Genomic DNA, 27,425 nt, shown 5'->3' with positions numbered 1-27,425 from the left:
TACATAATAAATTGGGTCTCAGTTCAGTCAGTCATTTAATTACTAAAAATACAATTCAATTTAATAAAGTGACTTTAAAAGTTAAAATCTCATGGGATGTCGCAGAATTAATTGCAAATATCTATTTTAAGTTTCTGTACCATAAATCTAAAAAAAAAAGGGAGGGGAGTAAGAGACTATAATTAATACCCAATGAGGATATTTTTACATAGTATTCTCAAAACAGATAATAAACGACATAAATAGGTAAGCTTTAATCTCATGCCCAGTATAGATAAGAGAAATAGGATGCATCAAATTCACGTCACTCATTTTTCCAAATGCATAGCTGCAAAGATAGTATTAACACCTCAAGAAATTCAATTACTTCCTGTTGTGAGAGCCACCGCCAAACCAAGTGTAACACTACCGAATTTGCTCATGAATTTTGACTTCATAATTTCAAAAGACAATATATCTTAGAATGCCTGTTAAGAGACTCTGATGCACGGTTTATGTGTTTCAGCATAATGCTATCCATTATTTATTGTCCACACATTAATTTCTCCTGCGTCTGAAGCACTGAACAATCAAGAACTGTAGAAGTATAACAATACATATGAATAGATAGGCATACAGTCTTCAGAATCTGTTGATACTATCTTGCTTCTGTAACCTATATTCTCTCTCTCTAACACCATTCAACAACATCTTTTAATTTACTTACTACTGTTAATATTAATAGGTAATGAATAGGAATGTCTACCCTACCCCTACCGTACTTCTTACACATGGCCTTGAAATAGTCTCCAAATGTTTGCATGCTAGCAAGGTTTGCACCCTATAGCAAGAGTAGAGAAACTTTTCCTTATTAGTGCTGCTGTAATGCACCATAGAGCCAGTCTGGTGTAGTGGTTATGGCCAGTCACCCAAGGGCTCTCTCAGCCCTAGGAAGGAGGCAAGGACAAACCACTTCTGAAAAAAACCTTGCCAACTTGTCCAGGCAGTCTCGAAGAATCGGACATGATTGAACAAATTAAAAAAAACACAGAAGCAGGAATAGATACGGACAAGGTTTGCTGGGCCGTTAACTAATGTGCCTAGGTGATCTTTGTGGACAGTGCCCACAAATGTTTGGGATTACTGTTCAGGGATTTGTGGCATTTTAAGACAAAATTGCTAGATGACAACTAGCTAACTTTCTCCACACTAAGCTATGAAAAGACAAAAAGATCATATGGGTGTCAATAAAGGTCTTCATTTCCTGAGCTACAGGGACTCTTTCCAGCCTTTTCCCAGAAAGTGTTGCATCCAGGATTTGATCTTCCAACAATAAACATGTAAAACAACAACTTTTTTTGGTCAGATAGATACTGACTCTCTAGTGATACACTAGCACCCAGAGATACCCGCATATTTCTTATACACACTAGCAGCTAAATAAGCTGCCCGGAGTTGTACTGAACTATTTATCATTCCCACCTATATGGGATATTCAAACAAGGCTACTGTAGTTATTTGCAGTTTCTAGAGTATGTATTGTTAGGCAGTTTGAACCCATGCATGCAAAGATGCCTACCCTTCTTATTTTCTGGACTCTCAATAGCATGTACCACATTATTTGTTACTGGAGGGTGTCAGAGTGTCCCCTAAAAGATTACACTATATGTGTATGGTAAGAGAGGTATGTAGGTATTATTTAACTTTGCTTGCATGTCACCCATTCCCAAAATGAGTATGATGACAAAATATATATTTCCATATTACTCTATGTGGATTGCTTGTATCCACAGATGGCTAAAATAGGGGAAGCAGAGTGAGCTTGTCACTCTTTGTCAGCAAAGAAATAGCCTGCAGAGTTGCTGTGTTTTTTGAATTCTGAAGGTTTTTTTTCTCCTCACTTCACAATATGAAAGCATATATTCCTGACAACATTGTGCAAGTTTTATGCTTGTGTGTGTGATTGCTGGCTTACTTAAACTAAGAATGCCTAGCCTTTAAAAGGTGTATTCAAATCTATCCACCAAGAAAATGGATACAGTGGTTAAGATAACATAACAGTGATTTAGAATAACATTTCTGGGAAATTTGCTATGGAAAATGTTTTTAATGGGTAATGCAGCTGTAAGGGTCAGAACTGTTGTAGAAAACATACACCCTGTTCCTTACAACTACCTTGGCATGCGAAGTGGCCAATTTTACAAGTAATTAATTTAATTTTTAGAGGAAGGAAGGAGGCACAGAGAGACATGACTACCAATGAATTTAAAAATATTTGCTTCTGATTATATAAGCCAAAAGAAACTAAGTAACTTTTTCTTTTCTATCTAACCTGTGTGAAAGTGGTTATCTCGCTATAAAAAATAATTTTTATTTCTAAGAAGAATGGTTGTTGTTGTTTATTCGTTTAGTCGCTTCCGACTCTTCGTGACTTCATGGACCAGCCCACGCCAGAGCTTCCTGTCAGTCGTCAACACCCCCAGCTCCGCCAGGGACGAGTCCGTCACCTCTAGAATATCATCCATCCATCTTGCCCTTGGTCGGCCACTCTTCCTTTTGCCTTCCACTCTCCCTAGCATCAGCATCTTCTCCAGGGTGTCCTGTCTTCTCATTATGTGGCCAAAGTATTTCAGTGTTGCCTTTAATATTCCCTCAAGTGAGCAGTCTGGCTTTATTTCCTGGAGGATGGACTGGTTTGATCTTCTTGCAGTCCAAGGCACTCTCAGAATATTCCTCCAACACCACAGTTCCAAAGCATCGATCTTCCTTCTCTCAGCCTTCCTTATGGTCCAGCTCTCGCAGCCATATGTTACTACGGGGAACACCATTGCTTTAACTATGCGGGCCTTTGTTGTCAGTGTGATGTCTCTGCTCTTAACTATTTGATCGAGATTGGTCATTGCTCTTCTCCCAAGGATTAAGCGTCTTCTGATTTCCTGACTGCAGTCAGCATCTGCAGTAATCTTTGCACCTAGGAATACAAAGTCTTTCACTGCTTCTACATTTTCTCCCTCTATTTGCCAGTTATCAATCAAGCTGGTTGCCATAATCTTGGTTTTTTTGAGGTTTAGCTGCAAGCCAGCTTTTGCACTTTCTTCATTCACCTTCATCATAAGGCTCCTCAGTTCCTCTTCGCTTTCAGCCATCAAAGTGGTATCATCTGCATATCTGAGATTGTTAATGTTTCTTCCAGTGATTTTAACTCCAGCCTTGGATTCCTCGAGGCCAGCTTGTCGCATGATGTGTTCTGCATACAAGTTGAATAGGTAGGGTGAGAGTATACAGCCCTGCCGTACTCCTTTCCCAACCTTAAACCAGTCCATTGTTCCATGGTCTGTTCTTACTGTTGCTACTTGGTCGTTATACAGATTCTTCAGGAGGCATACAAGATGACTTGGTATCCACATACCACTAAGAACTTGCCACAATTTGTTATGGTCCACACAGTCAAAGGCTTTAGAATAGTCAATAAAACAGAAATAGATGTTTTTCTGAAACTCCCTGGCTTTTTCCATTATCCAGCGGATATTGGCAATTTGGTCTCTAGTTCCTCTGCCTTTTCTAAACCCAGCTTGTACATCTGGCAATTCTCGCTCCATGAACTGCTGAAGTCTACCTTGCAGGATCTTGAGCATTACCTTACTGGCATGTGAAATGAGTGCCACTGTTCGATAGTTTGAACATTCTTTAGTGTTCCCCTTTTTTGGTATGGGGATTTAAGTTGACTTTTTCCAGTCTGATGGCCATTCTTGTGTTTTCCAAATTTGCTGGCATATAGCATGCATTACCTTGACAGCATCATCTTGCAAGATTTTGAACAGTTCAGCTGGGATGCCGTCATCTCCTGCTGCCTTGTTATTAGCAATGCTTCTTAAGGCCCACTCAACCTCACTCTTCAGGATGTCTGGCTCTAGCTCACTGACCACACCGTCAAAGCTATCCCCAATATTGTTATCCTTCCTATACAGGTCTTCTGTATATTCTTGCCACCTTTTCTTGATCTCTTCTTCTTCTGTTAGGTCCTTGCCAACTTTGTTTTTGATCATACCCATTTTGGCCTGGAATTTACTTCCAATGTTTCTAATTTTCTGGAAGAGGTCTCTTGTCCTTCCTATTCTATTGTCTTCTTCCACTTCCACGCATTGCTTGTTTAAAAATAATTCCTTATCTCTTCTGGCTAACCTCTGGAATTTTGCATTTAATTGGGCATATCTCCCCCTATCACTCTTGCCTTTTGCTTTCCTTCTTTCTTGGGCTACTTCTAGTGTCTCAGCAGACAGCCATTTTGCCTTCTTGGTTTTCTCTTTCTTTGGGATGTATTTTGTTGCCGCCTCCTGAACAATGCTGCCAACTTCTGTCCAGAGTTCTTCCGGGACCCTATCTACTAAGTCCAGTCCCTTAAATCTGTTCTTCACCTCCACTGCATATTCCTTAGGAATATTAGTGAGCTCATATCTAGCTGATCTGTGGGTCTTCCCTAATCTCTTTAGTCTGATCCTAAATTGTGCAAGAAGAAGTTCGTGATCTCAACTACAGTCAGCTCCAGGTCTTGTTTTTACTGACTGTACAGATGTCCGCCACCTTTGGCTGCAAAGGATGTAGTCAATCTGATTTTGGTGTTGTCCATCTGGGGAAGTCCATGTATAAAGCCGTCTCTTAGGTTGTTGGAAGAGAGTGTTTGTTATGCAGAGTGAATTGTCTTGGCAAAATTCTATCAGCCTATGTCCTGCTTCATTTTGTTTTCCCAGGCCATACTTACCTGTAAATCCAGGTGTCATTTGACTGCCCACCTTAGCATTCCAGTCTCCTGTGATGAAAATAACATCTCTTTTAGGTGTGTTGTCCAGTAGGTGCTGCAGATCCTCACAGAACTGCTCTACTTCAGCTTCTTCAGCATTTGTGGTTGAGGCGTATATTTGGATCACTGTGATGTTAGATGGCTTGCCCTGAATTCGAATTGAGGTCATTCTGTCGTTGTTTGGATTGTATCCAAGCACTGCTTTAGCCACTTTACTATTAATTATGAAGGCTACTCCATTTCTTCTGTGGTCCTCTTGTCCACAGTAGTAGATCTGGTGGTCATTTGATGTGAAGTGGCCCATTCCAGTCCATTTCAGTTCACTGACGCCCAGAATGTCTATCTTTAATCTTGACATCTCACCAATAACCACATCCAATTTGCCCTGGCTCATAGATCTTACATTCCAGGTTCCAATGGTGTGTTGATCCTTAGAACATTGGATTCGCCGCTCACCACCAGCACTGTCGGCCGCTAGCCGTCCTTTCGGCTTTGAGCTAGCTGCTTCATCACGTCTGGGGCTAGTTGAACTCATCCTCTGTTCCTCCCCAGTAGCATTTTGACCATCTTCCGACCTGGGGGTCTCATCTTCCGATGGTATACCGACATATCTCTGGTTGTACTGATCCATTTAGTTTTCACGGCAAGAATACTGGGGTGGGTTGCCATTACCTTCCCCAGGGATCGCATTTAGTCTGACCTCTCTGTCATGACCTTCCCGTCTTGGGTGGCCCTTCACAGTTTAGCTCATGGCATCATTGAGGTGCTCAAGCTCCAGCACCACGACAAGGTAACAATCCTTTGCTGAAGAAGAAGCATGGTGCCCATCTAAAAATAAGTACTCTGAAATAATCAAGGGTGCCTTAAAATGTTAAAGCATGGAAAAAAGCAGTCATCTCTCTCTTGTCACACTCCAATTTTTTTCTCTCACAAGAAAAGAGATAAATACTTGCTCTGAGTCAAAGCTTCTCTTTCTCTGAAATTATTTCAATGGTGCTGTCCATGAACAAAGAAATACCTAAGAGACTCTTAGAAGAAAAGTCCAGCTAGTTTGTTTGTTTTCCTGGATGTAAGGCTAATTCAACAATTAATTTTAATACTCCTGATAATCATGGAATCATAGAGTTGTAGGGGTCATCTAGTCCATCCTCCTGATTCGAACAGGATCCACTACAGCACCTCTGGCATATGACTGTTCAGCTTCTGCGTGATGTCCTCCGGTGAAAGAGAGCTCACTACTTCATGTAACAGCCAGTTCTGCTGGCAGACAGTACATACAGTCAGGAAGCTTCTCCAAAATTCAAGCCTTAACCTACTTCTGTGTTGTTTTTAATCACTGATTCTGTTCCTGCCCTCTGGGGCAATAAAGAATAAGTCTACTTTATCTTCAGTGTGACACTCTTCAGAAATTTGGAGATGGTTCTCTTATCTATCCCCTCGGTTATCTCTTCTGTAAGCTAAACATATCTGGATCCTTTAACTCTTCCTCATAGACTTTGGTTTCCAGATTTCTCACCATCTTAGTAGGCCTCCTCTGAACTTGTTCCAATCTTCCAATCTGTCACTGTCCTTTTCAAACTGGACATGTATTCCAAAGGGGTATGATCAGGGCACAGTAGATTGGAACAATTACTTCCCATGATCTGGGCTCTGTGTTCCTGTTTATGCATCCCAAGATTTGCATTTGCCTTTTTAGCAGCAGGCTTATGCTTGATTTGTGATTGACACATGGATCCTTTTCATATGTATTACTGCCATGTCAGGTGTTCCCCATCCTATACCGGTGTCTTTCATTTTAACTGTCTAAATGTAGAATTTCACATTTCTTCCTGTTGAATTTCATCCTATTCATTTCAGTCGCTGCTCAAGCTTGTCTAGATCTTTTTGAATCTTCTCTGTCCTGTAAAGTACTAGCCAAACCTTCCAGCTTTGTGTCATCTGCAAACTTAGAAAGCATCTTGCCCTCCCTTATCCAAGTCACTGATAAAAATGTTGACCAGCACAGGGCCCCAGGACTGAGCCCTGTGACACTTCACTAGATCCTTCCCTCCAGGCTGAAGTGCAGCCATTAATGAGCATCCTCTGAGTACAGTTATTCAGCCAACTGTGAGTCCATCCACCAGTAGGATCATATAGCCCACATTTATCATTCTGTTGAGAAAAATATTGTGGCAGACTTTGATAAAGGTTTTGCTGATGTCCTGATATACTACATCTAAGGCATTCCCCTTATCTACTAAGCTAATAACTGTAGCAAAGAGATGCAATTAATCTGGCGCAACATGTCTGTAATAATCCCATGCTGGCTCCTGTTAACTGGAAAATGCCAATCCAAGTGCTCACAAACATGATGCTAATTACTTGAGATCTCCTACCTCTTTTGAAGGTGAGGACATTTATTATCTTCCAATCTTTTGGGATCTTGCCAGTCCCTGAGGAGTTCTCAAAAATTGCTGAGAACTGTTCTGTGGTCATACCCACTATTTTCTGCACTACCCTGTGTTGTAATACGTTTGGCCCTGGAGACCTGAAATAATTTAAATTAGCCAAGTTCTCTCTTACCATCTCCTGGTCTATTCTAAGCTGGAGATCTGTGATGGAATTCTCTGAACCTGGGAATGAAAATGGACATTTCCAAAATATTGCAGAAAAACAGATATTTCTGTGGTATCAAGCAATTAGCATCAGTCAGAAAAAAAGCAAGGCAACAGTAGTGCCCCACCCTAACATACTCATGGATAAATGAGGACCAAGATATGCATATCCAATTACCAAGATTCAGTAATTTAACCCCTTTTTTCTTGCAATAAACCTGTCTACTATGAATCTGTGAGAATCTTGCTTTCTTGGTGGTGAACTGATGTAAAGAGATTAACTAGTTCCCTCTTTTCCCTAGCAGCATAACAATGACCAATTATGCCTCCATTTCATTTCTTACAGAAGAAGAATGCAATATAGGAGTTAAAGACTTTCTTCTCACAATCACGTTACCACTTTTTCCTTGCAATAGATACACTCTTTCCTTTTGTTTCTAATGAATGCAAAGAATCTTTTTGGTGGGGGGGACATTCTAGTATGTCTCACAATTTTAAGTCAGTTTTAAGCTTTAGCCTCTTGGACACAGTTTCTAGTTTCTGGAGACTACTTTGTATTCTTCGTTATTACGTTTACTTCCCATAGACATCCTTTTTGCTCTTCAGCATTTTAAGGAATTCTGCATGTATCCATGCTGGCCTCGTCTTCTCACATTTTTCCTTCTTTACAGGAATTCTTTGCAAATGTACCTTCAGTCTTTCTAGGATTTCCCATCCTTCTGACACTGTCTCTTTCAGGAATTCAAGTCACTGGATCTGACCTACCTTCATTCTGAGTCCACAAAATCTGTCCTTCTGAACGGCAGTATGCAGATCTGTCTTTTCCCAGTTCCTCCTCCCTTGTATGTCATAAATCCAAAGATACACTTCATTATAACTTTCCCTAAGATACCAAACACCTTCAGTTCCTCAACCAATTCCTCCCTGTTGGTGAGAATTAGGTCTAGAATAGTCCAGATCTCTTCTTTACATACTCAGAGAAATGAAGTTGTTAGCAAGAGAAGAAAAAAATCTGCTGGTTCTCTATTAGCCGAACTAGACTGTTGGCAGAGTAAGCCCCCCAGAGAAATGTCTGTTTCTTCTTACTCTCCACAGAGAAATAGAAGGTGCTTCCTCCAAATGTTAAACTGTCATTTGCATATTCTCAATCACAATTAACAGGCCTCAGTACCACTGTTTGGTTCTTTCCAGATTCTAAGCTTATAAAAAATAGAAGTTACTTGCTGAAGAAAGGAAAAGAAGAACCATCCTTCTACCACACATCTGCTCTGGGGCACTAAAAGGAGAAATACATTGAAGCAATCACTTGATAGCCAACAATTCTGAGCTTTTATACAGGCAGGCAAGAAAAAAGAAAAGCCACATTATAACTTACATTACCTTTACTCTCTCAATCTCTCTCAGTTTTAAGCACTAATGGCTGCTATTTTGTGGCTGCAGAAGTCATGGGAACTGATGCCCTGAGATTTAGTCCTGATCTCAAATTGTGACTGAAGAGATCAATCATTGTTGCTTGCCCCTTCCATGTTTTTTAAAATGCCAAGGGCCTGTTACGATGTCTTCAGATTTCCATGGGGTAGGGCCAAGCAGCAGCTTTGCTTTGTTCTCAGTGCTCACTTACTGAAATAGTATTTCTCACCTGCACAAAAAGTAAACTGATAAAATGTACAAAGGTTACAACAACTTAAGATACTACCAATGAGAAACCAGCTGCCTATTAATCAAGACAGTCTCAGCTGAGGGAATAACCTTCTCTGGACGCTTTTATTCTTACACCTGCCTTACTTACGATGATCAGATGCTTCTTGAGAGCAAAGGCACACGCACTAGTGGAAGAATGTTTAATCCAAAGTGAAAATTGCAGGGAGGAGCACTATTGAATCACTTCCAAGAGGTATCTCAAAGTTTTGTTTTAATTTTTTATTCATGAAACCTTAATAGTTTAAGAACACAAGTTTAAACTACATGTGGACAGTATTGTTGGGTATTATATCACCTTTAAAATTTGGGGACAAAGAAACGGGGAATTAAAAAATACAGAATCTGGCAATTATTGAAAATCTTGTGAGGTTCATGTGTTGAGGAGGAGGGCAGAGGCTACTGCACAAAATTGCTCAGTGTCATCTAGTACCTCAAACAGCTGAGAATTCGTGGTGTACTCTGTAACAAAATATCTGCGTACATGCAATGCTCAACCCTTTAACTAAGATCAAGGGGCAAGGTTTCAGAATTGCATGCTATGTTTGCTGAATGTGTTTTCTGCAGCTAGCTATCACTATGGGAAATGCTTACGCTGGCACCTACTTCAACTAATATTTACAGTGTCTAAAACTTACAAGTATGTATCACAGTTTTGAAATAAGCTTCAAAGATTAAGGCCAAAAGTAGAAGGCAGGCATCCATGCCTGTGGAAGAGGCCATACGACCTGCTAGCCAACTTGTCTATTGTGCTGCATTAGCATTTCAGTTTTGCTGCATATCAAGCAAAGATCATGAATTTAATTTCATATACTGTGGCTACAGGTCAATGTCTTCTAGAAAGAAAATAAGATTTTCAAGCCCTTAAGCAAAGACCCCTTTATGGCTGAGTGCTCCACTTACTGAGAGAGCTATAAAACAAAAAACTAAAAATGTATTACTTAATTAGTGGCAGCTTTTAAGAATACAGTAGCATTTTTCTTGGAAATGAATGACACTTGAAGATGTACTGTTTCCACAGCAATGAGACAATGTTAATAACGCATCACTGAGAGTTTTGAGATAAAAAAGAAAATATTTAAGCAAATTATAAATGCATCAAATAGTGACTAAAAACTATAGTACAGATGTCATGGTTCAGAATATGCTAAGAAGCACTAATATGAAGTTTTTATAGATACTATTCTCTTTAAAAAAAACTTTGATAAAAAGAATCATTCTTCTATTATTTTTTATTTATTTTCTATCCCACCTTTATTATTTTTATAAATAACTCAAGGCAGCAAACATACCTAATACTCCTTCCTCCTCCTATTTTCCCCACAACAGCAACCCTGTGAGGTGAGTTGGGCTGAGAGAGAGTGACTGGCCACAGGTCACCCGGCCGGCTTTCATGCCTAAGGCAGGACTAGAACTCTCAGTCTCCTGGTTTCTAGCCCACTGCCTTAACCACTAGACCAAACTGTCTCTCCAAAATTCTTATTTTTTCCTTGTGAATTTTTATGGATAGCAAAGATAGGATTTTGTGCTATCTTTGGAGTCTTTGGAATTCTGCTAGAATTGCTTATCAAATCTAATCAGCATTACATTTATATATTCCTTGGGAATATTTATGATTTGTCCACTTCTGCTTACAGTGCTAAAACTTTAAGTGTCCCATTTGCAATGTCAGCATTTGATTATCTTCTTTTTTCCTCAAGCAGATTTTCATAGCCATATTTGCCTAAGAAATAGCACCAGTGATACTGATTGGAGGCAGTGAGTATTACAGTGATATCTACATTAAATGATCATGATACTAGGAAATCTATTTCTAATTATGGTATGCAGAGCCAGGTCTTAGCTTGCATACAGTTTCTAATTAGCTTTATTGAAAATTCTTGTGCAGGCTCACATAATAGTTTTTCTTAAAAATCATAAAGCACCAAGAAATAGAGATTAGCAATTATACCCTAGGACATGGTATAAGGGAAATTGCTTCTGTGGTACAATACAATACATAATATTTGAAACTATTTAACATTATTAACCAGCATGATCTGAAGTGTACTTCTACAATGTTATATATTGAGAGATTTTGCCTATTTCAACTAGAATTATGTATAAAATTAACAGGCCATTATGGATTCCAATGCACTGAGAGTACATTAAAAGATACTATAAAATATCTGTAGTACAAAGGTAACTTTATGCCTTTAACTGGTAGTAATTTTATTCCCTCCTGAGAATAATTTTATTTTCAATTTTTTCTTTTCAAAGTGCACTACCATTTTCCAGTTTCATCTGTGATGTGGATCAAGAAGATGCATTAAAAAACTAAACTGTATGTTTTCTACAGCATTAATTGATTTATAGTTTCAAAGAAAAATCTTTTGTCACTAAAATGAAATAATCAAAGATAAAAATTAACCTATGTGAAATCAGAAAGTTATGGATAAACACTGTTCTTGGATGTGCAACAGAATTTACTTAATTTTAATCTAGTTCTATATGCAACAAGAAATCATTTGGGAAAAGCTTTATTAAGGGAAAGTCAAGATCACTTTTATGCCAGGATAAATCAAATTCACTGAGACTGCTTGCTTAAAGATCAAATGGTCTCAGTAAGCTGAAAAGCTATCCCATCAAAACTTATAATTTTCAAGGAATTAACCTAGTTATTTTTCTCTAAACATTATATATTATTGTTTGGCCAAACTGATACAATTTAAAAAGTAGAAAATATTTTATGAATATCCATTTGAATAAAAAATGAAACACAGGCTAAACAAACCCACTCCCAGATTTGATGGGAAAGTTTATCCACAATCTTAAGTATTACTTTAAGGGTAAAAATCTACCATCAACTCAATGCAATTTTACCCCAAGATTTATAAAGAATGCATAAATAATTATGCATCCCTACTGAACATTTGCATTTTGAACAAAGACAAACACAGAAGATAATGTATTCCTCTCTCCATGCTACTGAGTCTCTCAGTGAAATTTCTGAAACAATGAGCAAATCCAGTCATTGGGTTATAAGTCACTAATATGAGTCCGACACATAATTCTGCTGATAGGATGCTCTGATCAGTGGAACAGGTAGGAAGATGATTTCTGATAATTTGCTGTCATAGTTAGCTTTCATGTGTTTCCAAAGGATACTCCAACTCTTTGGAACAGATTAAAACTGGCCAGAACTGCAAGGGGTGATCATCAAAAGTCCAAAACAGTCTTTTATAAGTAGAGTGATACCAACAAAATATAACCTTTAGAGCCTTAGGATTTTTCTTTTGGAGTAACTGGCTTGCTTGCTTACTCACTCACTCACTCACTCACTTACTTACCAAAGCCTTTGAGGTAATAAATTTGACATTACCTTAAAATTGTAATTAATTCTATGGTTTCAAGCAAGGAAGGCTATAGAATTACTTGTTGGCTGCTTCCTGTATATTCAGGAAAGCAACTGAAAAAAATATGTGCATCATTATTTTTCTCGTTAACAAAATTATGTATCTCTGTCTGCTGCAGGATTTCCACAAATCAAAAATAATACAATAAGCAATATTTGTATATAGTCATTCAATGCAGAACAGCTATATCGGTAGTCCTCATTTAGCAACCACAATTGGGACCAGAAACTCAGTCGCTAAGTGACAGGATCACTGAGTGGAAAATGATGGGACCATGACTGTGCTTATAATTTTACTTTAGCTTTCCTTTTTCCCACTCTCCCACCCTTTGGAATGCTCACCCGGCACTGGAATAATTAGCAAGATGGGAATTAAAGTTTGTATTTACATTCATTGGCGAGGAAGGGATTACAAGAGAGTAAGCAGGCACACAATGGGGAATACACATTGAAAGCAATGTGTGGGTGCTGGCTGGTCGTCTAGCACTCTTGCAGCTCCAAGCCCCAGCCACTTAGAAGGCAAACAAAAGCTAAGGTGTGAAAGTGATTAGTCTTGTCAGTTACAGGCAGAAGCTGCAGTAGGCTAATTAAGATCACAGAGCTGAGCTTGTTAACTTGCAGCTAGCACCTTGGGGAAAGCACTGCACTGCGGAGAAAGGCAGCTCAGGAAGAGATTGCTTGTTTAAGTAATCTCTCTGCTCTGTGAGGGGGGAGAAAAAAACGGGTCAGGCACAGGACTCATACTAACTTACTGTAATGGCAAAGACATGACTGAGAGAGAGAGATGCTGTGAAGGTCATAAATGTGGGCATTGGTGGCAAAGTTACTTCAAACAGTCACTGCCCAAGGGAGCTGTTAAGTGAGGACTACCTGTATCTCTTCCCCCCCAGATCATTCCTGATCTCAAGATAAGTATAATGAAACATTACAAAGAACAACTGCATTGTGCAACAGCTGACCTAGAATTCATTAGAAGATTCAGCACCATTTCTTAGAGATTAACAGAAATGAATTGATCTTACTGTACTACATATGTTAAGCACTAGTTAAGAATGTCTGCTTTGCACTTAACTATTGCTTTGTTAAAGTCACTCTCTATTTGGAATCCCATTTTTCCTTTCACTATTCCTCCTCCTTTAGCTCTCTCCTCCTTACAAATGTTCTGTGTGTGTATCCCATTCTCAGGACTGTATTTCATGCATCTAGTGAAATGAACTGTGATAGATGAAAACTTACACTATAGTACATTGGTTAATCTTTAAAGTACTACAATACAGTTTTTGGGCTTTCATAGTACTCTAAGATATTTATTCAAAAGCAAATGAATCTTTCAAAGAAGATAAGAATATGTATTTATGATTTATAAATTCAGAGTATGTAATGAAAAATATGCAATCTTAACGAATATTTCACCTAAACAGGGCATGCTGCTTTTTTTTTTTTGCAGGAACAAGGAAAAAATAGATGAAATCACTTTAAGTAGAATATTTTTGATAGTAACATAAGCATTTTTCAGTACCATAAATTATTTCGATATCATGTGATTTTAATACAATAACAATCAAATTCATGCAACTTACTCCTATAGGCTGGAAAATTAGTCCATCCACTTCATGAGAGACTTCTCTTGCAAAATTTCCCTCAAGAAGCTGCAAGAAGCACCAAATGATTATTGACAATTACAATTAAAAAGTAAAATAACCCTGGCATATAAAAGAAAAAGATCTAAACTAAACTAAATTTACCATAACTAAATATACTTATTTAGTTATGGTATTTATATACCACATAACTCTCCCCAAGATTATACCACTGTGATATAGCATTTGTTGGAAAGAACTAGCTTTTAATGTCTATTAATTAATCATTTAAAAAGCAACTGGTATTAGGAAATAAACAATGCAATAAAACAGTGAACACATATTTTAATGTTCATGAATTGAAGACTGCATTGCAGAAGACATGAGGCCAGTTGAGATGTAACAATTCTTGCCCTTATTGTGCCCATTTTTTTTTATCCTTGCTTCTTCCACACTCATTTTTAATTTGTACAAACAGTGCCTCTATGCATTACTAGCCAGCCATACTCTTAAATGCCTCCAAGGTATGAGTATAGAAGTTATCTTACATGAGGCCATATTATGTTTTATCCATTCTATCTGAATCAGCAGCAGTTCAGCTGCAGAAAAGAAGAAAGAATCCAATTGAGTTAGGGGTTTGAGGCTTCGCCCACCCATTCCTTGAACATGACCATGAGATTAGATTAGCCAGTTTATTCAGGTTAAGACTTACTACTAAACTATGGTGAGTCCATAGTGAAAGCTGCCACAGGAATAGAGGGGAAGTGACTACGGTAATCAAAATATCCTTAGGTATATATTTATTTAATAATGTTGATCCTTATGTCAATAAGATCTCCCTTTTGTAGGCTTGCTCTGTTTTGAATAGTCTTTCTAAGGCCATATTTTCCCCAGGTTTATTACACTTAACCTTTTCCATTACCTTATGAAAGCCAATGACTTTATTTCTGAAGTTGTTATAAAACCCTTACATTTTTAAGGTAAACATCTGTTTTTACTATGAGCTGGGTTATCACATGTAAATGAGGAAGTCCTGCGAATGCTAGAAGATGAAATCTACCGGTATGTACTTGCTACATATAATAAGTATTCTAAATTTCAACAAGTCTCTGGAGGGGAAAAAATGCACCATTTGGGTGTATAAGAGCAGCTGTGAAAAGCTGCTCTTAATTAAACCAAATAGAACTTCTATTTGTTAAAAAGACCGATCTACTATGTTTATTCTGCCTAAATATTAATGTGAAAGGCATGACACTGCTAAAAAGAAAGAAGCACACGTTCAGATATCCATCCTCTTCCAGACCAAAAGATTAGAGCAATATCAGAAAACACATTAATATTCAGGCAGAATCCTTATGGATTCCATAGCTTTAAAATTTAAAGCAAACATTAAATCAATAATTTCTGATTAAAATATATTCGAACTGCTAACTATAATGGAAGTTTCAGTTAACTTTATTGATAGCAGACACAAGAATGAGAATGCTATTACACTAATAGATCCTTTTTGTAAGATTTGGATAATACAGTATGAACTACCTGTAATTACAAAAAAGGACAGCCAAGTATACCATATAAATGGAGGACCAGATAATAATATAATCAGCAAATGCAGAACATACATAACACTACAGAGCAAAATATATTAAGATAGTCGTTGTAAGACAGTGGTAAATGTGTTGTTAATTTTACAGCTTTTATTTTTAGTTTTTATCTGCTAGTGCATACAGTCAAATGCTATTTATTATACCAGAGCTAAGGATTTTTTAATAAAATACTAATTGTTTTACAATGAAAAAAATAAAACTGAGCATAATCAAAACAAATTCCATTCTGAATTATATTGAGAAAAGTATCTGCAATAATTTTGTATCAGACAAGGAGAAATATGTAATTAACATTACCATATATATGTCTATAAGTTATTTAGATACACACACATCATATTCCAATATTCATGCCTAAGCTAACTTATACCAAAATCTTCAGAATAAAAGGATTACTCTCTAATTAGTCTGTTAAAATCAAGTTTAACTTGGAGATAAAAAATCAAAAGTAATTTTGCATACCATGCCTATAGCACAGGTACTACTATGGAAAAAGGCCCTGTTTTGGATCTTTGTAGTATTAGTATGTGGAGAACAGGGTGCAAAGCAAGACCTCTTCCCAAGATAGAAGGACAGACAGAACTATATAGGAGTTCTATAATCAGTATATATTAAGACACAGGAGAAAAATCTGTTTGGAATTGTGTAATAAGCAGTGAAAATGTGTCTAGCACAATCAATGAGCTGAATTCAAACACTCATACTTCAGACAAGTCCCTTGAAATTAATATAGTTGTGAATAAATTCTCACCAATTTTAACAGAAATACTTTTAAAATGACTAATTTTAGATTTAGCCACCACTAAATATAAAGCACAGAAAAGCACATAATGTTTGACTAGCCAATTTTGGATTATTTTTATTTTTTTAATACATATTTTTAAAAAGTCTTCAGTCTCATAATCAAGCATGTACATATTTGCCTGGGGGGAATAAATCAGTTTATAATTACCTGTATATGACTAAAAAAAACCATACTAAAAATCCTTTGCTAGTATTGTCTACAGGTTTGTAGTAGGACTGAAATTTATTTAATTTATTCAATTTAGGCACCACCCAAATCCAAACTGACTCTGGCCATGCACAATAAGACCAACAGAATGAAAACAGAACACAATTATTATGAAAATAAAGAAATAAACAAGAAAAGCCAATGGCAGATCTGGATGACCACACCCACAAACAATCCGGCAGGGGGCCCAAGCACCCTAACCCAAAATCTTTAAGGCTTTCCAGAAGGCCAGCAGAGTGGAAGCCACATGGAGAATCTCATTCCAGCAGGCAGGTACTGCAGCAGAGAAGGGGTCTGTCTGCTTCCGGGGCCTCAATAGATGACATTGTTTAATTGAAGGGACCCAGAGTGCACCAACTCTGTCAGATTGAACCAGCCAGGCAGACTCCACAGGAGATAGGCCTTCCCTCAAGTAACCAGGCCCTATGCCATATAGGGTTTATAGGTCATGACCAGCACCTTGAAGCTCACTCAGAAGCATACTGGTGCCACATAGGCATATAGAGGCATGCCCATTATTGCCCACACCATTGCATTCTGGACCAGTTGAAGTTTCTGAGTGGGCATCAAGGGCAGCCCCGTGTAGGGTGCATTACAGTAGTTGAGCAGTGAGGTAACTAGGACATTAGTGGCTTCCTGAAGGGCCTTCCAATCTAGAAAAGGGTACAACTGGCATACCAGATGCGGCTGTGCAAAGGCCTTCCTGGCCACAGCTGCCACCTCCTCATCAAGCAGGAGGCGTGAGCCCAGGAGTACCCCCAGATTGCACACCACACTAAAACTATTTCTTTATCTGCATGCTTTTTATGCAACAAATCAGGCTGGCTAATGGAGAGGAGGAAATTTCACTGTGCAAAACTCTAAAGATAGTACAATATTATTATCACCAACTATAAATTAACAACATAATTGGGTTTTTTTTCCAAAAGGAAAAGAAAAAACAATGTGATACTGCTGCTTGCTAATAACATCAGCTCACTAATTAGTATCCATGATTCATTTGTAGCATTCCAAACCTGATTAATGTCAGGTCAAGTTTAACATATGACAAGGTTTATTAGTAATGTTTTGCTATCCCACAGCTTGACAGTCTTTCACAGTGAGTGCCATCTGTTACATAAGAGAATAAAAGTCAAAGCACTGCTAACTCTGAGTTGCTGTAGGTCCCTATGGTATGTTTTCAAAGCTGTTCAGGGCAATTAGTCTAATAATATTTGGTAGTATTTGCTTACTTTAAAGGCTACTCATACTACCATGTATTTTATTTCATTTGTAGTAATGCTCATATAATATGGTCCTAAAACATTATTACTAACCAGCCATATTGTCATGAGCACTGATGGTGAGCAGGAGGGCGCCCCTATCCAGGGGGGAAAACGCATGCGTAGTAGAGAGAATTTGAGCTGTCACTCAAAGAGACACAGAACAGACCCGCCTTGAGTTTTTGGGATTTATCTGTCTGGGTTTTCTCACACTTCTTCAGTTTGGTAGGATTTTCTGTCTACTGTAGCAGTAATAAAACACTAGAGACTTATTCCTCATCTCGGCGTGGTTCCTACTTGTCAGGACACATATCTTATGAATGCCAGGCAATTATAATATACAGTGTTACATAGAGTAAATTTTTACAATCAGCAATTAATCCTAAATCCAAGTCTCAAAACTGGAGACAGAGCAGTAATTCCCATGACTCATCAGGTTTGAACCCCAAGGTAAAATACTCCCTGCCCAATACATCACCACCAGATGGACATTGCAGCCTCTGTGTTCACATCTCAAAAACATGGTATACAGTTAGTCCTTGCTTAACGACCCTAATTGGGACTGAAATTTCCATCACTAAGCAATGCAGTTGTTAGGTGAAACATCATGTGACCACACTGCTCAGCAATGGCAGTTCCAGTAGTCCTGGTTGCAGTCCTTAGGCCAGGACCATGTCATTGTTTGGTGAGGACCTCACACTTCTCCTGCCCTGCCCTGCCCTGCCCTGCCCTGCCCTGCCCTGCCCTGCCCTGCCCTGCTTACCTCTGCTTCAACTCCCCCAACCACAAATCTCCCTCCCTACCCCTGCCCTTTTGGCCACCCTGCACTCCACTGCCTACCCCTGCCGCCCCACACCGTCCCCAGCTGACATTCACCATCTTCTTCCTCCCACTGCTGACGAGGCGTGCCTAGCCGAAGCAGCTGCTGGCCCCTTATGCAGCCCTCATAGAGCCTCCCCAAGGCCTTGCAAGGCTCTGGGGGAACTGTGCGAGGGCCTCACAAAGGGTGAGGTGCACCTCGTCAGCAGCAGGAGGAAGACAGAGGTCACTTAGGGCAATGGGGGGGAAGGGGTAGGTGGCAGAGTGCAGAGCGGCCAAAAGGGCAGAGATGGGGAGAGATAGGTGGGTAGGAAGAGTCGAAGTGCATGCTGCGGTTGTAATGCAGGCAGGCTGCCAAGCATCCAAATTTTGATCGCATGACCGCAGGGGCGCTGCAACGGCCACAACTTCAAGGACCAGCCATAACTACATTCATTCAGTGCCGTCATAACTTCAAACAGTCACTGAACTGGTCATTAAGCAGGGACTACCTGTTATAGCCTTAGTAATAGAGTTGAGAAATTGACATTACAGGGACTTTTTTTTCAAATAATGAATTGTTCTCTGTAATATTTTCACAAAACCTTCTAACGCTGTGTGTCTATTTAAAAATAAACCCCAATAATTTCAATGGGCCTTAGTTCCAGTGAGTAAATACAGGATTGCAATTAAAATAACAAGACCTGGATTCTTTTTTAGAAGATAACACTTGTTTATCATATAGCTTCAGCTTCAGTTTCGACAAGGACTGAATTCACAAGCCCTATTTAAACCCCACCCCACCCTGCAAACTAACTTCATATTTAATACATCCAAAATAATAACTTCAAAGCTATATTAAGAATATGTGAATGCTTAATTTGATGGTACATACACATTACAGGTAGTCCTTGCTTAACAACCATTCATTTAACAATGGTCCAGAGATATGACAGGGCTAAAAAAATTACTTATAACCCGTCCTTGAAGTTACAACTGTCGCACCACCCTTGCAGTCACATGATCGCGATTTGGGTGCTTGTCAGCTGGCTTGCATTTATGGCCAGTTGCACCATCCTGCAGTCACATGATCACAATTTGCGACCTTCCCAGACAGCTTCCAACAAACCAAAACAAGAGGGAACCGCTGATCCACTTAACAACTGTGATTCACTTAATGACAGATGATTCACTTAACGGCCATGGTAAAAATGGTTGTAAAATTGGGTCCAGTCACATGATGCCTCACTTAATGACTGCATTGCTTAGTGACAGAAATTCTGTCCCCAATTACAGTCATTAAGGCAGGACTACCTGTAGTACATTTAGGAAAGGTATATCATAAAAATACTCTGAAAAGTGTAATTCTTTCATAAATTCCCTAGATCTTTGCCACTGAAATATATTTAAAAAACACATTTAAACTGATTTTACCATAAGATGTTAGAATACAGTTCAAATGGAAGTGAAGTTCTTAAGAACATGAAGCATTATTTCTAAGAAAATATTTTTCAAGATTTAATTTACTCTGGACTTCCGGTGGGAATATGGCGGTCTGAACAGCTGTGCCCACGAGCTTCGTGGGCAGACTTGACAACGTGGCTTTTTTTTTTTCTAGCTCAGACAGGCTTTTCCTGAAGCCCTAGAGCATTTTCATGGACAGAAAACACTCAGAATTATCCCACTCCAGAATGGTGCCTCGCAGCCAGAGGATCACGAACAGCGGTCGTGCTAATCTGGTAAGAGCAGCCAGGCAGCTGGGACATCACCATTTCCAAACCACACTGTAGCCTTAAAGGGACACTAAGACCGGCCACCTCATTTCTAAACCACCCAATTTATATTTATTTTCAAGTCTATGTACCCAAAGAGAGGTTTTCTACAGCAAGGAGAAGTGATCTCTCTTGGATTAATTTTTTGGATTAATTTTTGAAAATCTTTTTAAGTTTTGGCTTGTTTTCCCATTTAAATACTAAGGAGGACTGAGAATAAATAAGTGCCTCCCTGTTACTATTTTTGTACTGAATTTGAAGAATTTAATATTTTCCTACACGTTGAATCTGCTGTTTTGAACCTTTAGCTTTTCTGTCGCCACTTACCCTGGGAAGCTGCCTCTTATCATACTTTTACTTGTGTAAACATTTATGGAAATCTTCTATTAACTCTTACTTTTGCTAGTTAACTGTCAAGGGGGTGCCATAATCTACTGCCTGCAACATGGAAGATTCCAAGCAGACATTCTCAGAGTTTCATTCTGAGCTGAAGCAGATTTTCTCTGATTCCTGTCAAGTTATTATCCAAGATATTCAGGACATTGTGGAAAATACCAGCTTTAAAATGTGTCATCTGACTGAGGATCTTGTGGAAGAAGTTGAAGATTCTGATAAAGATAGAGATGTTTCTACTGAAAGCGAGATTGAAGCCTTTGTTGAAATGCCAGACGACAATCACATTCTGGTGTTGAAAGGGTTAAAGGTACAGACTGGACTGCAAAATACAAATGGAATTGTTTTCCTGATGGAATGTTATGGGAAAGAAGAGGCTTTGCTCTGTGGGAGGTTTTTTGCTGAGAAGTCTGAGTTTTTAAGGGGGGCAGGTGGGCTGTTTATTTCTGGATGAAAAATGCCCTGTGTGTAATACGGAGTGATTTTTTTATGAAAAATGCTGTGTGTGTACTATGGAGATATCTAAATGCCTTGGTATATTTTGAAGTGGGGTAAAGATTTAAGAATGTTTATTTTGTCTGTTTTTTAAGACTTGTTTGCTTCCATTTTTGTTCAACAATTTGGATTAAGGTTAATTGGATTATTTTTAAGGTTTATTTGATTTTATTCCTTCTTAATCGTTTGTTAAGATTTATAAGGTATAATAATAATTGCTCGTTTTTAGGTTTAATAGGGTTAAGATTGTTATAGTGTTATTAATTATAAAATTTGTATGTTTTTTAGTTTGATCTTTATTATAGTGGACAGAAATGTATAGAATAGTGGTAGGAAGTAAATAATTAAATAAATGTTTTTTGGGGGGAGGAAGCTGATTAGGAGGTTTATATACTTTTTTTTTTCTTTTAATATAAGGGGAAGGAACAGATGTACTTAGTGATCTTCATAATGTGCTAATGGAATGATTTACAGAAATAATGTGATTTTGGTTTGATATAGAGTAAAGGATTGATTATGGAAATTGCATATTCTTGCTGTTAAAAGTTGGAAGTCAATTCTTTATGTTATTAAAATCCTTTTCTTCTTGTGTTTCACACTTTCTTAGGTTGTTTTTTCTTCTTTTTGTAGTTTTTTGCATTTTTGTAGTTTTTATCTTTGCTTTAAACTTAATAAAATTATTTTTTTTAAAAAGATTTAATTTACTCTATATCCCAAGTTCACTAATTAGCAGAATGAATGAATGAATGAATGATCATGAATGAATGAAAGAACAGGCTCTGAGGGCTTAGATATTACCTCTGCCTTTTATTTGGTCTCTTGCCAAATTATGTATTTGACATTCATCAGTTCGTCTTTTGTGAAACAGGTATTAAAACAAGAAACCTATGGGTCCAAAGAGGATTTCTATTTAAAATGTCAGATTCTATCTTTGTGTTATATTTAAGCGATTGGATACTGTTACATACTTTCAGAAACACGTATTTTCACATTTAATGTAATTTAATGTAATTTATTCAATTTAATATGGCTGTGCCCTCCGGAAGACTCTGGGTAGCTTACAAAATCCATTAAAAGAACAAAACATTTAGAGACAATCAACAGAGTGAAGTGGCAAGTTCTTCTACAAAATCCATTTTGTATGAAAAGTCTATGCAAGGTCTGTTTACTGAAAAGTGGTGCACTTTTTGAGGGGGAGATGGGCGGTGATAAATTTGATAAATAAATAAAATACCTTCCAACCATGTTGCCATCACCATCACCACTGCATGTGCTGCTGCTGCTACTCTTTAAAGCAAACAAGAAGAGCCAGCTCCCCCTTCCCACTGTTAAACAGTGCAGCCATATAGTCACAGTAACTCGGGGTTACAAAGGGGAAAGAGAGCCTACCTGCTCAGATCCAGGCATGACTGGCAAAGGGAAGGACAGCCTAATCTATGCCAGACAGGGCACTGAAAAAAATGTGTGATTATCAAACCAAATTAATAAACTGGATGGGCTTTGTTCTGACTCATCTTCTTTTGTTATTAGAGCATATTAAAAGTAGCATTTTATTTAGCCTTTCTTTCTCAATAGTTCAGTTCAAGTAACTAATTACCACATATTGGTTTCTTCTGATATATGTAGACTAATTACCCTTTCAGGGAATAATTATCCTCCTTCTCCCCCTCTGCCAAAAAAATTACATTTTCTACCTTCCAAAGAGACAGAACAAGGAATGCTAGACATTTTCCATTTCCATTTCATTAATGAGAAAAAAGACAGTGAGATATCATATCCTAACATTTTAAGACATGCTTTTAAAGCCATCTAATATGCTAATCTATGCAACAGCACCAACTGGCACAAGTTAGGATTGAAAGCACCCTAGTGAAATAGTACCAGAGCCCATGAAAATAACACTTGGTCTCCTTTGGAATTATACGGTACTTAAATATTATTTGCTCTCCATATATGCTTAAATCAATGAGGCTGCAAGTTCTAATATGCATGTTAAAGGCTGAGGAGATGGACATGCGAGAATCCAGCCAGCCTCTGACTCAGAAAATGAAACTCTTTCTGAGTCAGAGGAGGAAACAGAAATTCACTGGGCTGAAACTGGGAAAGCGAAACCTAGAGATGAGCCAGCAGGGCGGGAAGAGTCACAGGCGCTGATTGGCCAATATTCAGAGGAGGATTTAAATCCTCCAATCAGTGCACACCAACAACGGGCAGAAAAGGGCATGAAGGAGAAGGCAGCCCGATTGGTTGCAGAAGGGAATAGGCATGTGAAGGATCAGCATAAAGGCAGACGCACGAGGAGCAAGCTGCCGGAGACAACTGATCCTACAAGCCTGCAGCTTCCACAGAAGAGTCCCTACCAGCATCGGAGACAGCGTCTGTTACCGAAGAGAGACCAGTGCCAGCGTTCTCTTGAATCTTGAATCCTGCTTCTGCTGCCATCGAGGATCTTCTCCTTGCCAAACCTAGCAACCTTAGTCTCACACATCCAGCTTTGGACCCCCGTGGTCACCTTGTGTGTGTCTCAGGCGCACTTCCTGCCCCGTTTCGAGATTCCAGCCGTGTCCAGAGTCTCCAGTCCAGCCTCGTCATGCCTCAAGTCCGCAGCCTCACCCCGAGCCTCTGGTGCAGCCTTGCAACGTCTCTAGCTCGCAGCTTAGTTCCAGGTCTTCAGTACAGATTCCAGGTACCTCTAACAACCAGCCTTGCCGTGGATCTTCAGCCCAGTCTAGCCGCACTTCGGGTGCTCAACTTTGTTCCGGAGTGTCACAAATATCTTGTTGTGTACCAGATTTGCAACCTTGTCTAGAGTCTGTGGTCCAGTCCTGCCACATGAGTTCCTTGCCCAATCCAGAACCGCCAGCCAAGTCCAGCCTTGCTCCAAGCTCTCAGCCTTGCTCTGAGTTCCTAGTCCCGAGTGTCTGGTCTAGTCCAGAGTCTCCAGCCAAGTTCAGCCTTGCTCCAAGTTTCCAGCCCAGAGTATCCAGCCCAGCCCAGTAGTTCCAGTCAAGTCCAGTCTTACTCTGAGTCCTCAGCCTTGCTTCGAGTCTGTAGTCCAGAGTATATTGCCCAGCCCAGTGCCTCCAGCTGAGTCTAGTCTTGCTTCAGGTCCTCAGCCTTGTACCAGGTCTCCAGTTCCAAGTATCCAGTCCAGCCTGAGTCACCAAGTCCAGTCCAATCCTGTCGTTAGAACCAAGATTTCTCCAGAAGGCTCCATCCAGCCTCATCCAGCGTCCCGGTGCCAACTTAGTTTGAGTGGTGTTCCAGTTCATGGTCATCCGATCCCAGTTCCAGTAGCACAACGTGCCTTAGCTTCTCCCAGACTTCCGGCCTCTGTCAGAGGATCCTGCTCTGCCGCCTTGCTACCTGCAACCTTCCTAGTTTCTTTGCTGCTGCCCAGTTGGTCTTGATCGAAACCAGTTACTTCTTGATTCTAAAGACTTAATTGTTGTAAATAAGTTATTTAATAAAGAGTATTTTTGATATTAAACTTGCCTGGCCACCTCTAAGTCTGATCAGGACAGGACATGGCATCCAGTGAGGGCTTTAAAGAATAGTGAAACAATTAAGCCAACTTGCAAATCATCATCTACAAAGCTGAGGCTCAAGTACCTTCTTACATTGACACCACACATTAATTCTCCCTCCCTTCCAAGACAGATTTCATCACCGTTTTGTGTTACAATGGCATAAACATGGTTAATGACAAACACGATTCTTTTTGTGATATGGGTGGCCACTACTAGGGTAATTCTAGTTAATGTCAGCGAAGCTTGTGTCAGTACTGACATAAATGCTGCACTAACATAAAAGCAAGCTATGGAAAGATAGGCTGGAAAAAAGATAAGCTGGAAAAATAAAGATATGCAATACAGAATTTTGTCACTATTTGCATTAACATAAAATACCTAAATGCCTTCATTAGAATTTATAGAAAGCATTATACATTTTCTTATTCTATATTCTTAACTATACCAAATGTTCAGTTTAAAATGAATAAATCTAGGTACAGTAAATTATGTAACAAGAATAAATATTATAGTTTATTTAATTTTCTATGCTAGTATTTGATCATTAAATACTAAAATTAATATTTTGGGAAGGGGGGTCTCCATGGATTTAATCTGCAAATTAAGTTAATTTGGCCCACTCATTCAAAGCATAAGCTAAATGCTTATTTGAATATTGTAAACAAAACAAAACGAGTTACCTTGCAAAATGATTGTTACACGGGCTTAAAATTTTTAAATATACCAATTTATGTTGAGATCACTACTGCCTAACTTGAATTATTAGAATACGATACCAAACTGACTTGCATGCTTCTTTTTTCTTTAAATTATTATCTCAAAAATAAGAAAAAAACAGGGTAAAATGGAGTCTGTTTGGCTTCAGTTACTCATCAGTGAAACTGTGTAAGCAACAATCAATGCTTATTTTCAGCCCAAAGAACTGACAGCTATGGCAACCTTATCTGCAGTATTCCAAAAAAGCAAATCCCAGCAGCCAGTAGATTGCGACTGTATAGTTTATTGTTCAAGTCACAAATGGAGGAGTGGTATGGACAGCTATTAAGAAAGGAAATGAAGGAACCGTGTGAGAGAGAAACAGGAGCAGCTGGAGGCCAACTAGGAAGAAACAGCAGTGGGGGCAGATCCCAGTAATACAAAAAAATCTATGTGCAGTTCATCAGCTTGGAAGCTTCTCAATTCTAGTATATTTTATTTTGGTTTGGAACTGGAAGCATCACTCTCGGTGAGCGTTAATCATGATTCAATTCGGATCATGTTTCATAGTACGACTTGAAATTAAGAAACAAGTTCTTACAGTGCGTAGAAAAAAAATAGTGAAATAACAAGGTAAAGAAGAGAACAGTGATCAAATTAATAATAAAAGCAGAAGAAATGGATATTACTAGATTTTTTCCCAAGATTTCTACAGAAAATGGAGATAGCAGAAATGATAATGTGAAATAGAGAAGGCATAGGGAGGAGAGACAACAGTAGAAGATAGTGACAAATAGGAGGAAAATGAGAATGAACAGATGGAGCTGGGAAAAGGCAGAGAAAATAATGCAATGTCAATCCTGGCAGGAAATACGAGGCTGATATAGGTGAAATGATTCAGTCTTACTGATGGCTTTGAAAATAAAAACAAAACTGAAAATAAAACCAAGGAAGGAGGTCATGATTTTGGCAAGGTAATAGCTCCAGATGGTGTCAACCGTTCCTCTCTCTAGCTATAGAAGTCAATGAGTTCAGTAAACACACATTTCTTCTTGTCTCTTCTCATATATTTTTTGTTCTATTCAGTGTCTAACGTATTTTCATTTTATAATGGCAAAGTACTAATCCATCCTCTACTAATCATTAATTTCAACTCTGAAATATCATTATCTCAAAACTCTCCTTAGAGATGAGCAGAACTTCAGAAAATAACTATAGAAATATTAAATGCAGAAGAAGAAGGCAGATCCAACCTGCTTGGAAGGGCATTCCTTCTTCCTCAAGGCTCATATCCCTTACCCTTTTTCTTCTGTTAGCCTTCAAAAATATACACTAACTAAAAATGACTGCCATATATTCTTCTTAGATAGATTTATAAATTTGAAGCAAATGATAGAAATCTGCAGTTGCAGTAATAAATAATAAGAAAATGCCTTGTGCTTACTAAAGAATAATTATATAAAGTGGCAATCTTTAAATCTGAGCACAAAATTCAACTTGCATGCTCACTATTAATTATGTGGCTCGTGATCAGGCAGCATTTCCATGAGAAAGACAGAAGATCAATTGTACAATGCACTTTGATTAAACAGACTCTACTAAAGGATTCAGTATTAAAATGCCACTGATCACTGTTGTTTACTCTGAAGTTCTTACCAGTCCCTCTGTTTCTGAGGTTCAGAAGAAAACCCAGGCTTATTCAACTAAATAGCACATCTGCATACAAGTTGGCATCAGCAAAATCCAAAGTTCACAGAAGCCCAAAAGTATTGAGCAAAAAAAAAAAAAAGAAGAACCTTCAGAACTATCCAATAAAG

General features: G+C 38.6%; 1 protein-coding gene across 2 annotated transcripts in view; it reads right to left on the bottom strand.

Annotated features, from left to right (window-relative positions):
• The window catches only part of RNGTT (RNA guanylyltransferase and 5'-phosphatase), a 143,988-nt gene that overhangs the window by 48,751 nt on the left and 67,812 nt on the right, over positions 1-27,425 (bottom strand). For both annotated transcript variants that reach the window (XM_063312263.1, XM_063312254.1), the window contains exon 12: positions 14,044-14,112. In XM_063312263.1, the coding sequence (XP_063168333.1) occupies positions 14,044-14,112 (69 nt within the window). The remainder of the gene's footprint in view (positions 1-14,043; positions 14,113-27,425) is intronic.

Source organism: Candoia aspera, chromosome 1, assembly GCF_035149785.1.
Source record: "Candoia aspera isolate rCanAsp1 chromosome 1, rCanAsp1.hap2, whole genome shotgun sequence".
Lineage (NCBI taxonomy): Eukaryota > Metazoa > Chordata > Lepidosauria > Squamata > Boidae > Candoia > Candoia aspera.
Note: the sequence above shows the minus strand (reverse complement) of the source record. Positions and strands in the feature narration are given on the sequence as shown.